Raw genomic sequence first — 16,251 nt, 5'->3', positions numbered from 1 at the left:
TCGTGCACAGCATGAGCCCTGGCTGCAGAGGATGAAAAAAGGACAATGAAAGAGGTTCAATATTGCATACATTTGAAGATGACATAAGGAGAGAAACAAGTACACATTCTACAAGTTGCCTGTAGCGACCAGGATCAATGGGAAACAAGTACCATCTGAATTAGAATACTGCCGACCTTCCTTCTGTTGATTAATAAATTGTCCGAATAATATGGCAAACCTTTCCAAAATTAATTGTTTGCTTCTCAGAGTATCTTTCTATCTGTTTTATCACCCTTTGCCATTCTTTTAATCTCTCCCATTCTGTCAACTGTTTATAAATTTTTGTTTGCTTTCTCTTTTAGTTTTATGGCATCTCTTATCTCCTTGGTTGTCAGAGGAGGTCTTGTCCCTTAGGAACCTAACTGGTTTCATATGACAGAGAATCATTTTTTGAATATCCCTCACTATCTCTTGTTTCAACCAGCAACAGGTCTCTGTTGTAGTGTGTAATATAGACAGTCTAATTTGCACTCTGCTGAAGTCAGCCTTCTCTGTATCTGGAATCTCAATAACTGTTTCACATTTCTCCATTTCCAGCACTGAGCAAACTTAATCACACCATGTTCACGCACGATTAGATTGTTAATTAAATCTTACGCGACTCTCATTATAAACCTAGTATGTTCTACACCCTTGTTGGTACTAGGACATATTGTGAAATAAAAAAAAATATCCTGGACATAATTGAAGTTTTACTAACATTCGGACATATGTTAGTCCATTTATTCAAGTCTACTCCCCATGCAAGTTAAAAATTCCCGATTTAAATCCATGCTGCCTATGCTATTCTTCATATGATCAGAATTTTACAGAATAGAAAGAGGCCTTTGGCAGTGGTCATCAAGCAGGCCTAGTTCCACTTGATCCATATGCCGTAATACTTCAAGTGATCATCAAAATACTCCTTCAATGAAGATAGCAAAGCTTTCTTCAATCCTCTCTAACCATCTTGGACTTGATCTTAAATCTATGCTTCCTGGTTATGATTCCTAAACTAAGGGGAAATGTTTCTTTTTCTTTCTATGCATTATAAGAAATTCGTGCAACAGCTGTGCCATTTTAACTAATGGGGCAAGAATCATGTTATAGCCAATACGGGTAAGGAAAGTTCACATTCTACAAATAATGGTCTAAAGTCTTCAATCGCGTTCAAGCCAAGTTGTGTTGAAGAAACTTACGGGATAACAGAACTGACTGTACACTTTCTCTAGCACAATCAAATGTTTTCTATAGTATGACAATCAGAACTACACTCAGTATTCCAGCTTTGGCCTCACTTAACATAGCCATAGAGTCATACAGTCATAGAGATGTACAGCATGAGAATAGGCCCTTCAGTCCATGCTGACCAGATATCCCAACCCAATCTAGTCCCACCTGCCAGCACCCGGCCCATATCCATCCAAACCCTTCCTATTCTTTTACCCATCCAAACGCCTCTTAAATGTTGCAATTGTACCAGCCTCCACCACTTCCTCTGGCAGCTCATTCCATACACGTACTACCCCCTGTGTGAAAAATATGCCCCTTAGGTCTCTTTTATATCTTTCTCCTCTCACCCTAAACCTATGCCCTCTAGCTCTGGGGAAAAGACTGTCTATTTATCCTATCCATGCCCCTCATAATTTTGTAAACCTCAATAAGGTCACCTCTCAGCCTCCGACGCTCAAGGGAAAACAGTCCCAGCCTGTTCAGCCTCTCCCTATAGCTCAAATCCACCAAACCTGGCAGCATCCTTGTAAATATTTTCTGAACCCTTTCAAGTTTCACAACATCTTTCCGACAGGAATGAGACCAGAATTGCATGCAATATTCCAACAGTGGCCTAAACAATGTCCTGTACAGCCACAACATGACCCCCCAACTCATGTACTCAATACTCTGACCAATAAAGGAAAGCATACCAAACACCTTCTTCACTATCCTATCTATCTGCAACTCCACTTTCAAGGAGCTATGAACCTGCACTCCAAGGTCTTTTTGTTCAGCAACACTCCCTAGGGCCTTATCATTAAGTGTATACGTCCTGCTAAGATTTGGTTTCCCAAAATGCAGCACCTGGCATTTATCTGAATTAAACTCCATCTGCCACTTCTCAGTCCATTGGCCCATCTGGTCAAGATCCTGTTGTAATCTGAGGGAACCCTCTTTGCTGTCCACCACACCTCCAATTTTGGTGTCATCTGCGAACTTATTAACTGTGCCTCTTATGCTCGCATCCAAATCATTTATGTTAATGACAAAAAGTAGAGGACCCAGCACCGATCCTTGTGGCACTCCACTGGTCACAAGCCTCCAGTCTGAAAAACAACCCTCCACCACCACCCTCTGTCTTCTACCTTTGAGCCAGTTCTGTATCCAAATGGCTAGTTCTCCCTGTATTCTGTGAGATCTAACCTTGCTAATCAGTCTCCCATGGGGAACCTTGTTGAATGCCTTACTGAAGTCCATATAAATCACATCTACCATTCTGCCCCCATCAATCCTCTTTGTTACTTGCTCAATAAACTCAATCAAGTTTGTGAGACATGATTTCCCACGCACAAAGCCATGTTGACTATCCATAATCAGTCCTTGCCTTTCCAAATACATGCACGTCCTGTCCCTCAGGATTCCCTCCAACAACTTGCCCAACACGGACGTCAGGCTCACTGGTCTATAGTTCCCTGGCTTGTCCTTTCCACCCTTCTGAGACAGTGGCACCACGTTTGCCAACCTTCAGTCTTCCGGCACCTCACCTGTGACTATCGATGATAAAAATATCTCAGCAAGAGGCCCAGCAATCACTTCTCTAGCATCCCACAGAGTTTTCGGGTACACCTGATCAGGTCCTGGGGATTTATCCACCTTTAACCGTTTCAAGACATCCAGCACTTTCTTCTCTGTAATCTGGACATTTTGCAAGATGTCACCATCTATTTCCCAACAGTCTATATCTTCCGTATCCTTTTCCACAGTAAATACTGATGTAAAAAACATCTTATACAGATTCATCACAACCTCCATCGTCTTGTATTCAATGCCTCAACTAATAATGGAAAGTATTCCAGACACCTTCTTAACTACTTAATCTACATGTCCTGTTGCATTCAAGGATCTGTGGACATGCACAATAAGGTCCTTCCGATCCTCTCTACTAGGAATAACACCACCTGCACATTCCCTTCCAAGCCACTCACCAACCTGACTTGGAAATATATCACAGTTTCTTCTTTGTCACTGGATTAAAATTCTGGAATTCCCATCCTATGGGCAGTGGAGGTCTACTGACAGCATATAGACTGCAATAATTCAAGAAGGTAGCTCACCACCATCTTCTAGAGAGCAACCAGGAATGGTCAATAAATATTAACCCAGTCAGCAACACATAACCTATGAGTGAACAAAAGAAAATTCTTCAGGCTCAACTATTTAGTATGTACTCTCTTGCCTTGTTAGCCTTCCCAAAATGCATCACTTCACACTTTGCAGAATTGAATTCTATTCGCCATTTTTTTCTCTCCAGTCCATTTATATTGTCTTACAATCTAAGACTTTCCGCCTTATTCTTTTACCACATCAATTTTCATGTTATCTATAAACTTACTGACAAAACCTCTCATATTCATGTCGAGATCAATGATATACACTACAAACAGCAAGGGAACCATGAAGTACGTCATTGGCACAGGCTTCCAGTCAAAAAATCACCTTAGACCATCATCCTCTGCTTTTTGCCACTAAGCCAATTTTGGATCCAATTTACCACATCACCCTGCATCACATGAGCTCTTACTTTCTTGATCAGTCTACTATTCAAGTCCTTTTCAAATGCCTCACTGAAGTCGATGTAGACCATCTTCCCTGCATTCTGCTCATCCATATGTTATCTCACCTCCTCAAAAAACTCAATCAAAACAGTCAGACATGATCTCCCTCTGACAAAGTCATGCTGACTGCTTTTCCAAGTGGAGATTAATTCTCTCCCTCCATTTTTTTAACAATAGTTTTGCCTACTACTGATGCTAGACTTACTGGTCGAAACTTCCCTGGTTTACTCCTCCCACCCTTTATGACCACATCAGTGGTCCTCTAGTTCCTTGCACCTCTCCTGTGCCCAGAGAGGATTTGAAAATTCAAATTAGGTGTTACTGTGATCTCTTTCCTGCTTCCTAGAGCAGCTTGGGATACATCGCATCTGGTTCTGGAGATATATTAAACTTTAAGTCTGGTAAAACCATTAAAACCTCCTTTGGTAAATTGTAGTTTGTTCAAGATTATCACATTTCTCTTCCCGGAATTCTATATCTACATTGTTCTTTTCTGAAGTGAATACAGGTGGAACTATTCATATAAAACCTCAGCTCTGTCTTCCAGCTCCATCCACAATCTGCCATTTCAGTCCATGGGGCCCATTCCACCCTGGTTATCCTCTTGCCCCTAAATATTCTTGCAAAATGCCTTACAACCTGCCTCTACTTTTCTCTCCATGCCACCCCTTCCACCCTTCGTTCCCCTCATTTTCTTTTCTTTTTAGAAATCCTGCATTTTTTTACATCTCTCAGACTCCTGGTGTTCTGAGACATCAATATCTACCATAAGCCTCCCCTTTTCTCCTTGTATAATCCTTTACATTCCTTGATATCCAGTATTTTTGGACCTACACTTTATCATAACATCCAAGGCTTTGGGCCAAGTGCTGGAAAGTGGGACTGGTGTAGATTTAGAGTAGCCTTTTTTGTCAGTGCAGACTCAATAGACTGAAGAGCACGTTCTGTACTGTATGATTCTATGTATATGTTTGCCCTGAACTTTCACTACTTTCTTTTTGAAAGACTTCCATTGCTCTTTTCCTGAGTAACTGTTCCAAGTCCACGTTCACCAGATCCTACCTTAGCATATTAAAATCAGTTTTCATCCAGGTTAAAAATTTTGGCCCATTTTGTCTTTTTTTCATGACCACCTTAAATCTTACTAAGTTATGGTCACTGTCACCTGACTGTTCCCCTACTGACACAATCCACTTTCCCAACTTCATTTCCTAACCATAGATCTAGCATTAGCCTGTCTCTTGTTGGACCTGTTAGCTTATAATGCTCTCCTGGATACATTTAAAATTTCAGTGCCTCTAACACCTTGTCCATCTCTGTTAATATTGGCAAAGTTGGAAACCCTTATTTTTCTTACCCTATTATTTTTACACTTCTGAAATTTGCCTAGATATTTTCCCTTCATCTCTTCCCGACTGTTTATTGGTCTATAGTACACTCCCAATGTGATTGCTCCCTTTCTGTTTATGTTCTCAATTGGAACCTCCCAAAAGATTATCCCTTCATGTTGTAGTAATTGATTTTGATCAATAGTTTGACACCACCTCCTCTTTGACAAACCCTTCCCAGTCTCGCCTGAAGATTCTGAGGATGACGTGCCAGTCCAGTCCTTCGCTCAACCATATCTCTGTGATAGTAATATGTTATACTACCACGCGTTAAATCAGCACCTTTGGCTCATCTACATTACTCGCAAGGCTCCTTACAGTAAAATACAAGCCACCCAACCTTGCCAGGTTCTCTTATCTTGATTAGCTCGGCTTTCCTTCCATATGTGTCTGCCCAGCACTCAGTACTGTACTTCCATTCTGTATCTTTTTTCACGACCAAATAAATTCAAACAAATGTCTAATCCTAGCACATATGAACCCTACAACTTTGCACTGCTAAGAGAGGACTTATACATGGTTGCCAATCCAGTCTTAAATCCTTTACGATTCCGGAGTTCCATCCAGATCACCTCCACTATCTGCTTACTCCTCATTATAACCTCTTACCTTAAGCAAATTTGTCTTCAATCATGAAGGATTATTTGCCTCTTCCTCTTCTACTTTTCTTATCATAGACAGCCTAAAACCAGTTGCCTGGTCTCTCCTGCAGTGCCTTATAAGGAGGACTCTTGTCTTTCTTGAAAAGCTGAGAGGATAGTCTGCAGAGAATTATCACTAAACGATGCCTTCCTTCCTGTCACTTTCAGTAGGTTTGCTGTGGAAGGGAGGCGAGCTCTTTAATGGAACAGGTACATTCAAAGGCAGTGGGCTTACTCTCAGAACCAGTAACGGGAAGGTTGCACAAACATCAAAAACACATAAAGCTAAGAACATTGCAGTGTATTTATTGACATCAGTATCTATGAGGGCTGAGGTGAATGAATGCTAGTAGCTCATCTAACAGGCTGCCAGAAACTCAATTAGTGTGATTTGGCACCGTATTCATCACTTCAGTGGCCTCAGCTGTTCCCTCACTGGTTAGTCTTCCTGCCTACTGGCAGTTAATTGAAATCAGGAACAGCATCTCAGTGGAGGTCAGGGCAGTGGAACCTCAAGCCCAGTCAGTAGTGGTTACAGGGTCATACCTTCTAAGTTGAATCTGTGTTTGAAATTCATTCAATTTGTTCTTTCAATGCCTTACATTTGTATAAAGCTTATTTAACCTTCTGCTGCAATGCTTTACTTAACATTTATTATTGCTCAGTCCTGGTCTAATAACATGAGATACATTAGTTTCCTTTGCATTTGAGACGCCATTTCTGACAGTTACTTTACCTCTCTACCTGTTTTTGCATCATCACCTGCACTACCTTTTCCATCTGAACACTTCTCCAATCTACAACTTTAAAGGTTTAGGGATCATCTACCACATTCTTCCCATTAGGACTCTAACCACAGTCCGATTTAAGTAGAGCCAACCCAATAGCATTGTTGATCCATGCCCCATTACCAGTTTTTATCATCCTTTTGAAACATTCACTGAATCTCACATCATTTCATCGGTCACATAATCATCTTCCTAAACTGCTTATCTTTAAGCCAATTTGTAAATGGTTAATAATTTTAGGGTTAAAACTCCAGAGGTCCTATTATTTCATTTAGATGTAGTTCCTGGTATTCTCCAAAAAGGAGCATTTACCTTTCACTACTTTGTTGGTCCCAACATATATCATTATGGCTCAATCTGTCAAACAATGAGGTTGCCAGTACCATGGCTAACTCTCCAACTGCAACCTAAATCAATAAAATCAAAGTATTGTGGTTGTTAGCAATCTGAAATAAACGCAGAAATTGCTGGAGAAACTTAGTAGGTGGACTGGAAATATAAGTAGAGTTAATGTTTCAAGCTATTATGGCCCAATCAATGTCTTATATAAATGTCAAAAATTACGCAACACCAGGTTATAGTCCAACAGGTTTAATTGGAAGCACTAGCTTTCGGAGCGACGCTCCTTCATCACCTGATGAAAGCTAGTGTGCTTCCAATTAAACCTATTGGACTATAACCTGGTGTTGTGTGATTTTTAATTTTGTACACCCCAGTCCAACACCAGCATCTCCAAATCATTATATAAATGTCACCTCATTTCATGGTTTTTATATTAATTGTACTGTAAAAAAACCCCAACATTCAATTTGCTTCTTTATGCTTGATTCTAATGTCATGTCCAGATCTAAAAATGCACACATCTGCACTTTTCAACCATCTCACTTCTTCCATTTTGTTCAGAATGTTATCATATAGGACCCAATTCTTTTGAAGATTCTTTTCCCTCTAAACCATAATCTTCCATATTTTCCTGTAATCAACTGTACCTTCCATGCTTTCACTCACTTCACTGACCTGTTAAAAGGCATTCTATGATAGCTTGGATTCACTCTCATATTGATATCACTCTTTTTTTCATCAGCTTGCATATTGGTTGTATAATCAAACAGAACACAGGTCAATCATAGATTTATGAGCATACTATTAGCCACATCCTGTCAGTCTGAAAAAAACATCCATTTACAACTACCATCTGTTCCAGTCCCTTCATAATCTCAGTCCATATGGCTGCATTCCACATAACATGCTGCATAAATTATTGCATAAACCTTTTACATGGCATCTTATCAAGTGGCTACTCAAAACCCATTCATAAAGCCTTCACCGCATTCCTTTTATCAGTGTACTGTAACATTTCAGAGCCTAAAGTACCCTGTGAAGACCCATTAAAACAGACCTGAGCAGCCTATGATTTTTCCAATGTTCAGTATTCTATTCCTATCATTGATTTCAGGCAGATTTCGCTTTGCTAATAACACGTATATTTCAGTACTAAACCTTGAATGACTCAATTCAAGTCATTCATGACTTGTCAGATAATGCTGATCCTAATGCAAATCCTTACAGGACATCACATCCCACTTTCTACCAGCCTGAGATGCTTCTTTCAATCCCTATCATGTGTTTTCCATTTCATAATCTTTTTCAAGATCTTGTGGTACAGTGGGTAGCAGCCATTAGGTCTGGATTTAAGTATCACTCTGGGACATGATGGTAAATGCGTTCAAAATGTGGCCATACAGGTTGATTTTCAACCTGTAAATCTTCCTAATGCACCTGATGACAGACAATAACAGCTGGTGAGCCTCTTGGTCAGCAATAGTGCAGAAGGCAACAGCAAAGCCGGATGCCACTTGCCCTTATTTTTGTAATAAATGTCTTAAATGACACTTATGTACTTCGACCACATTCACTTGGTTTTTTTTTCTGTTACATAGAATCTAAAATATAAGACAGTCCATTGAGCCCTATATGATCCATGCCAGTGTTTATATTAGGAATTACATTCATTATTAATTGTCAAATTACATAAATTGTCTGATTCGATCAGCTTCCCAACAATGCATGAATGCATTTGCATTCCTGTATTCTATATTTAAATAAGTCAGAAGTTCTTTTGAAAACATTTTGCAAAACATGCAAAAATTCACTAAGGGTGATGGGAGATGTCATTTTATTTCAATTCATTCTCGTATAAATTGAAAGCAACAATATTTTATAAACTGTATGTGTTCACAAGTGCCATTAATTATTCTTCAGGAACAACATCCAGTCAAAGGCTAAACTTATGAAGTAAATGAATATTTAAAAATACTTAGAGCAAAAACGTCAAAGAAATGCTCTGAATGACGATTGTCGGCAACCATGACAAGCTTCCTGGCTTTGTGTCAGTGCTAACAGACAAGCCAAGACAGACAAACTGTGAGCATTGAAGGTCTGGCTTAAGGAGCAAAATGGCAAGTGGAAAGACAAGGCAGGTAAGCTGTGAGCAGAGTCGGAAAAAAATTGAATGCGTGGCAAGAGAGTAAGTGAACAGTCCTGATATGCACATTCCTTGAGCTGGGTGACTGTCCTTGTAGCAGTATTTCAATAGGAGGTTTCTGTGTGGTACGTGTATCGAATGAGCTGCCAAAGGAAGTGGTGGAGGCTGGTACAATTGCAACATTTAAGAGGCATTTTGATGGGTATATAAATAGGAAGGGTTTGGAGGGATATGGGCCGGGAGCTGGCAGGTGGGGCTAGATTGGGTTGGGATATCTGGTCGGCATGGATGGGTTGGACCGAAGGGTCTGTTTCCATGCTGTACATCTCTATGACTCGATGTATACTCCAAAGTGCAGCAAAATATTGTGAGTGGATTTGAGATATTCAGTGATGATACAGCAAGGCTGTTAGATGGCAAGACAGCATACATGCAGCCACTGCACATGAACTATAGGCTGGAGTATCCAAAATGGAGGTTCAATGGATCAAGTGATGAGCTGGAGGCACAGTGTACCTGCTCTGACTTTCATGTTGGGAATTCTTGATGATCAGTTTCTATCTGGGAGGTGAGCAAATGGGAAATGGCATATTAATTTGATAAGATTAGACAGTAATTAGGGATAATGAGTAATCAACCCCATTAACAATCCTATCACTATTTCCTAGTGAGAAGCTCATACTTACATTCAGAACTTGTTTAGAGAATGCAACATTTTGGTCTCAAAGTCAAGATGGGCCTTGCTGGGCTTCTCATCTGATTTTCCCAAATTTTTCACCCATAGCCTATGGCATTCAGAGGCTGGGAAGATTTCTTCTAAATTGTTTATATCTCAAAACTTTGAACAGGAGTTTGAGGAAGCCATTTCACATTGCTATTATACAGTTGCTATGCAAAGAAGATATGCAATTCCAGGAACATCAGACCAAACAACATGCCTCTTCGGTTGTTCATAATAAGCACAGTACAGACTGTACTCAACCAGTGCCGTGCTTCAAAAAACTAAACACAAAATGTCAACTTTTAGATGTAATTCTATGCTTAAGTGGAACTTGGTGATGGCTCGCAATGGTCTAGCATAGAGATGTAATGGCCTCCTGGTATTATTGCTGATAATTAATCCAGAGACCCAGGTAGCGTTGTGGAGACAGATCTGAATTCAGATCCTTCCATGGTAGGTTGTAGAAATTGAAGTCCATTTCTCAAAAAAAAGTATTAATAAGAGGCTAATGATGACCATGAAACCATTGTGGGAAAAACTTGTTTGGTTCATTAATGTCCATTAGTGAATGAAACCGCTGTCTCCACCTGGACTGACCTGGATGTGACTCCAGATCAATAGCAATGTGGTTGACTTGTAACTGCCCTCTGGGCAATTGAGCAATAGGCAATGATGCCCAATGAATAAATAAAAAGACCTGAGTGCATAAAAAGCTACAATAAACAATTTAAAATAATAATTTGAGTGTGTTAGGAGGCTTGTGTACACTTCCTTTCACACTCAGGGACCCATTCTCTGTAAACAAAAGGAATATGTTTGAACCTTGTGCGTGTTTTGGATTAGCTGGACATTTACAGTGCCAATAATTTTTTATTGCTTTCCCCATGGCAACATCTCAACCAATGAGCATTGATTTGTCAACCAATCAACACACTTCTCCTGTACTATGAATTGTTGTGGTTGCTTGAAATTTTTTATTCTGTTTGAAGAGTTAAGTCAAAACTTCAGGAAGACTCATCTCTTTTCAGCAATGTTTCAATTGTTTTAATTAACTTCTCTCTGCTTTACTGCAACTTCAGCAAAAGAAGGAGACAGGACATGGATGATCAGGTTGGGAAGTTAGCCATTTGGGTAGTTTAGATTTGCTCAGGAAATTTTGCTATGATAGAACAAATTAGATGGATTAAGATGGTTAAGATGGATTTGGTCGTGTTAATTAACATGTTGTGCAGTAGCACAAGGGAACATAAGTGCATCAGGTCACATATGTGTGCAATACATGCACTATATTCAATATGATGTTTTCAAATACTTTTCTTTTCCTGCCCTATTCTTAATATACTTTTGTTTTGGAAAGCACAACAGTTCTTCTCTAGGCTATCCATCACTGGTAAAGCTTTTCTCCCTCCACTGACCAAAATGAGACAGGTAACAGTTGCTCCTTATTGGAAACCGGAGGAGAAACAGCAGATCAATATTCTAGCACTGTACTAGTAGGTCAACTCTCAACCTTAATTCAATTCATCAAAACAAAGAAAGTTTTGGAATAAAAAACCTTTGTCCAAATGATGTCAAAAGAGTGCTGGGTTATTTCTGAATCCCTTACAATCTGAACATTAGAATAAGAGTCAATAAATTGATCCAATTGAGGTTTCCTCACTAAAAGACCCATCCTGTATATTTTAGTAATTGTCAATGAGTCAGAAGTTAGATTTAAAGCATTGCAAATAGCAGGAACTCTAAAAAATTTGAATTCTTCAATAAGCAATATAAAGTGAAACTAAGTGCTAAAAACTGAATTATCAGATGACACAAATTAAATAACTGACGTTAATAATTATAATATTAATTAGAAACAATACAAAAGTATTTCAGAACTGAAATTTTCTGCTAATGATTAACTGAAGTTTAAAACTACCAGAGAACTAAATAAACAGTGGACTATAAACAAAAGGTAGAAGATGGGTATTCCCAACAATGCAACCTACTTTGTAGGTCTCTAGAACTTTAAAAGTAACAGCAAAAATCCACACTTTAAATAACGATTATAGAATGTAATATACCAAAGCATTTTATAGGAGCCCTATCAAATAAAATTTCCAGCAGAAATTCATATATCCCAATGCTTCTTCTCTTTTCCAAAAAAGGCCTCTCATTTTAGGTTTGTCATATTTTTACTGGAATGTAAAACATGCGTCAGGTTCCTCAACAACCATTCTGGGATATCAAGAAAACGAGACCTGCATTTTAATAGTGTACTACATCTAGACATTAATCTTACTTTGCAATCGGGCTTCCTTTTTTCTTCCCAACCTTTATTTGACGGTCTCCAGGAGGTGTACATATGTGGAGCTACAGGTATAAAGTCAACTGGTGGAGGAAATCCTACAACTGAAGGATGCATTATGCGGTCCCACTGTAAAAATAACACACAATGTTTGTCACACTTTGCATGCAAGAAAACAAGTTTTATTTATCAGACACAAATTTTAAAATTAGTCCACTTCTTATAGTTTGATTTACTGTATTAAAACAAAAAAAATGTTTATCTAATTACAAGATTACTTAGTTTTGCTGCCTGAAGTGTTTGAACAGAAGTTTTATAGCAGTAATGAAAGTGACCAAGTAAAAATCACTGGAATAAATTCAAAATGGATAAATATAATTTTGTTTGAGATAGACATTTGTAAATTCTGACTGATGAACCATGGGGGAGTTTTTACTTTTACCACTGGGCAGAACATGATCAAGAGCAGACTAGACAATCATCTTACACACCATTCAATTTTTATTTTCATTGTTTTCAGTGGAAATCTGGCAGTGTGTATACCAGACAACTTGGTAAAGTTCGCCCAAAGCAAATTCTAAAATAATTTCCAGCGAACACAGATTCAACAATCTCCGTCCACCTCAATGCACTTCATGCTACATATGTCAGTGAAAGATTAATACTCTAGCACTCCAACTGTTTCTCGGCACAAAAACATAAAAATAACCTTTTATATGTTCTTCATTTCAATATAATTTATTCTATCTATGCGTCAAGAGCAACTGAACTTTTCCTTCTTTGCCATCATAGGGAGCAAAACATACTGGGAGCAACGCAGGCTTAAACACTTCTGAGGAAACTGTGCACAAAGGCCAACTCATACTAAGAGCTGATCAATTTTTCATATTGGAAAGCATTGGGCTTGGATAATGATTGCTTGTATCTGATAGTATTTTGCAAAGGCTAGTGAGCACCACTACACAATCACGATTGATATGCAGCAAGTATAATATTTCAAAGGTTGGGCTAATCTTATTTTAAATGAAACACGAACAAGGACTTTTCAACTAATATTTATTCAGAGCATCCAAAAACCCTGAACATTTTCAAAACGAACAGAAAATTTCCTTTTTACACATTAGATCATTCACTTAAAATTAACAAATCAAGTAGAGCAAAAATATCCTGTGTGAGTCTTACAACCTGCTACAAACCTTGTCCTACTAACCCATTTGCTGCATACACTGTCAACCACGGCTCTGTGGGAAGAACTCTCATCTCAAAGTCAAGATGTTCAAGCTTTACTCAACAACATTCAGTACACAATTGCCAGCACAACACTCAAGACATGCTGGGTTGTCAAAGGTACTTGCTTTTGGATGATACATTAAACCAAGGCCCTTCTGGTCTTACAGGTTGATGTAAAGGTCCCATCATACTATTTTGAAGAAGAGCAGAAGTTTTCTCCTTGATCTCTGACAATTGTTTCTCAATAAAAACAGAATATCTTTTTGCTCTTTTACAAGTGTTTGTGGCACCCTACTACACCCAAACCACCTGTTGCACTTCCCTTTGTGAATCTCTACTTTCTAAGCCTTCGAGAACTCCTTACTCCTGGCAGGGTCATACATTGTCTCCAAGGTTGCGAGGTGATACCGGACGATGCACAGTCAAAAAGTCAGGAAGTAGCTGTCTAAGGTGTCCTCAACATTGACTCTCAGTCCCATGATGTCTCATGGCACCGGGTCAAACATTGACAAGGAAACCTCTACTGATGACCACATTCCACAACCCTACACTCACACCTGCCTCCACAATCTCACATGACATTACCTGTATGAGTGACTAAGTTCCATCTTCACACAAAGAATACTTTCCATCATGTTGACGCACACACACACATATACTCTCTCACAGACATACCCATTTATACTCACACATGCACCCACTCTCTCACAGACACTCACAACCATGCACCCACTCTCTCACAGACACTCACAACCTTCCACCCCCCCCCCCCCCCCCCACACACACACACACACACACACACACACTCACATGCACACATACACATATAAGTTTGTGGGGTGAATGTGTACTTACAGAATTACATTTTACTTCACTCAAAAACTGCATGAATCCACGTAAGGTTCTGTAAATTCTTTTTTTTTAAAGATTAGAATCAGTGTAAACATTGTGACACAGACAGTATCACACAGGGGGAGCTCACACCTTCAATACATTATCTGGGCTGACAGACACCAATTGTTAAAGTTCACTTCAGAATGTAACTTCTAAAAAATGTTTTGTGATTTACATATGAAAGAACTGAAACCAACATGGTCATTCTAACAGATGAGGAACTTAACAAACAATCCAGGTCTTTTCCAATACATAATTTCGGTTACATCACACTGTAAACTTTTGCTATAAATTCTTAGAATGTTATACTCCACAAACACCTGATGGAGGAGCAGTGCTCCAAAAGCTAGTGCTTCCAAGTAAACCTGTTGGACTATATAACCTGGTGTTGTGTGATTTTTAACTTTATACACCTCAGTCCAACACCGGCATCTCCAAATTATGACTTCCATCATGTTGAGGGTATTACCATTGTGCTAAACGGGATGGACTTTAAACAGATCTAGCAACTCAAGATTGGGCCGTCATGAGGTGCTGTGAGCCATTAGCAGTAGAATTGTAATCCAATACAGTTGACAACTGCATGGCCTGGCATATCCACACTTAACCAGTACCATCAAGCTGGGATCAAACCTGGTGTCAACCTGGTGAAGCTATAAAACAGGACTACTTGCATGCCAAGCAACATAACAGCAAGTGACAGAAAGGACTAATTGATTCTACAACCAATAGATCAAATCCAAGCTCTGCAGGCCTGACCAATCTATTGGGAACTAAACAACTCACTGGAGGTGGAGGTTTCACAAATATCACCATCCACATGAACAAGGGAGCCGAGCACTTTAGTGCAAAAGATAAGGCTGAAGCATTTGCTGCAAACTTCAAACAGAATTACCAAATGGAGAATCAATCATGGCCTTCACCAGAGGTGCTCAGCATCACAGATGTCAGTCTTCAGCCAATTTGATTCACTCCACTCGATATTGAGAATAAGTTAGAAGAGCTGGATACAACATTTCAGCAATAGTGGAGTCATAGAATAAGAGAGTCATACAGCATGGAGACAGACCCTTCAGTCCTACTCATCTATGCCAAACAAGTCTCCCAAACTAAATTAATCCCAGTTGCCTGCATTTGGTCTATATCCCCCCAAATGCTCCCTATTCATGTACCTGTTCAAATGTCTTTTAAATGTTGTAACTGTACTTGCATCTACCATTTCATCTGAACTTTATTCCAAAGAGGAACCACACTGTGTGTGGAAAAAGTTGCCTCTCATATCCCTTTTACATCTTTCTCCTCTCATCTTAAAAATATGCTCTCTCGTCTTGAATTTCCCCCACTCTAGGGAAAAGACCCTTGCTATTCAGCTTCTCTATACCCCTCATGATTCTACAAACCTCCATAAGGTGACCCCTCAACCCCATACACTCCAGTCAAAAAGTCCCAGCCTATCCAACCTCTCTTTATAACTCAAACACTCCATTTCCTGAAACATCTTGGTAAATCTTCACTGAAACCTATCCAATTTAATAATATCTTTCCTAAGGCAGCGCGACCAGAACTGTACACAGTACTCCAAGCATGGCTTCACCAATATCCTGTGCAACCTCAAATTGACATCCCAGTCCCAATACTCAATGGTCTGAGCAATGAAGGCAAGCTTGCTACATGTTTTCTTGACCACCCCGTCTACATGTGACACAACTTTTAAAGAACCCGTAGTTTCTCTTTTTGACAACATTATCCAGGACACTATATTTAATTGTATATGTTCTTTTTTAAAATTCACTCATGGGGTGTTACTGTCTGGGCCAGCATTTATTACCCATCCCTAATTGCCCAGAGGGCTGTTAAGAGTCAATCATATTGCTGTGGACCTGGAGTCACATGTAGGCCAGACCAGGTAAGGATGGCAGTTTCCTTCTCTAAAGGATATTAGAGAATCAGATCGGTTTTTCCAATG

General features: G+C 39.3%; 1 protein-coding gene across 2 annotated transcripts in view; it reads right to left on the bottom strand.

Moving 5' to 3' along the window:
• The window catches only part of tcerg1l (transcription elongation regulator 1 like), a 773,510-nt gene that overhangs the window by 739,238 nt on the left and 18,021 nt on the right, over positions 1-16,251 (bottom strand). For both annotated transcript variants that reach the window (XM_043712591.2, XM_043712592.2), the window contains exon 3: positions 12,156-12,290. In XM_043712591.2, the coding sequence (XP_043568526.1) occupies positions 12,156-12,290 (135 nt within the window). The remainder of the gene's footprint in view (positions 1-12,155; positions 12,291-16,251) is intronic.

Source organism: Chiloscyllium plagiosum, unplaced genomic scaffold, assembly GCF_037043375.1.
Source record: "Chiloscyllium plagiosum isolate Xiang-an unplaced genomic scaffold, Cpla_swu_hap1 HiC_scaffold_22, whole genome shotgun sequence".
Taxonomy (NCBI): domain Eukaryota; kingdom Metazoa; phylum Chordata; class Chondrichthyes; order Orectolobiformes; family Hemiscylliidae; genus Chiloscyllium; species Chiloscyllium plagiosum.
This window is presented reverse-complemented; position numbering and strand designations above follow the sequence as displayed.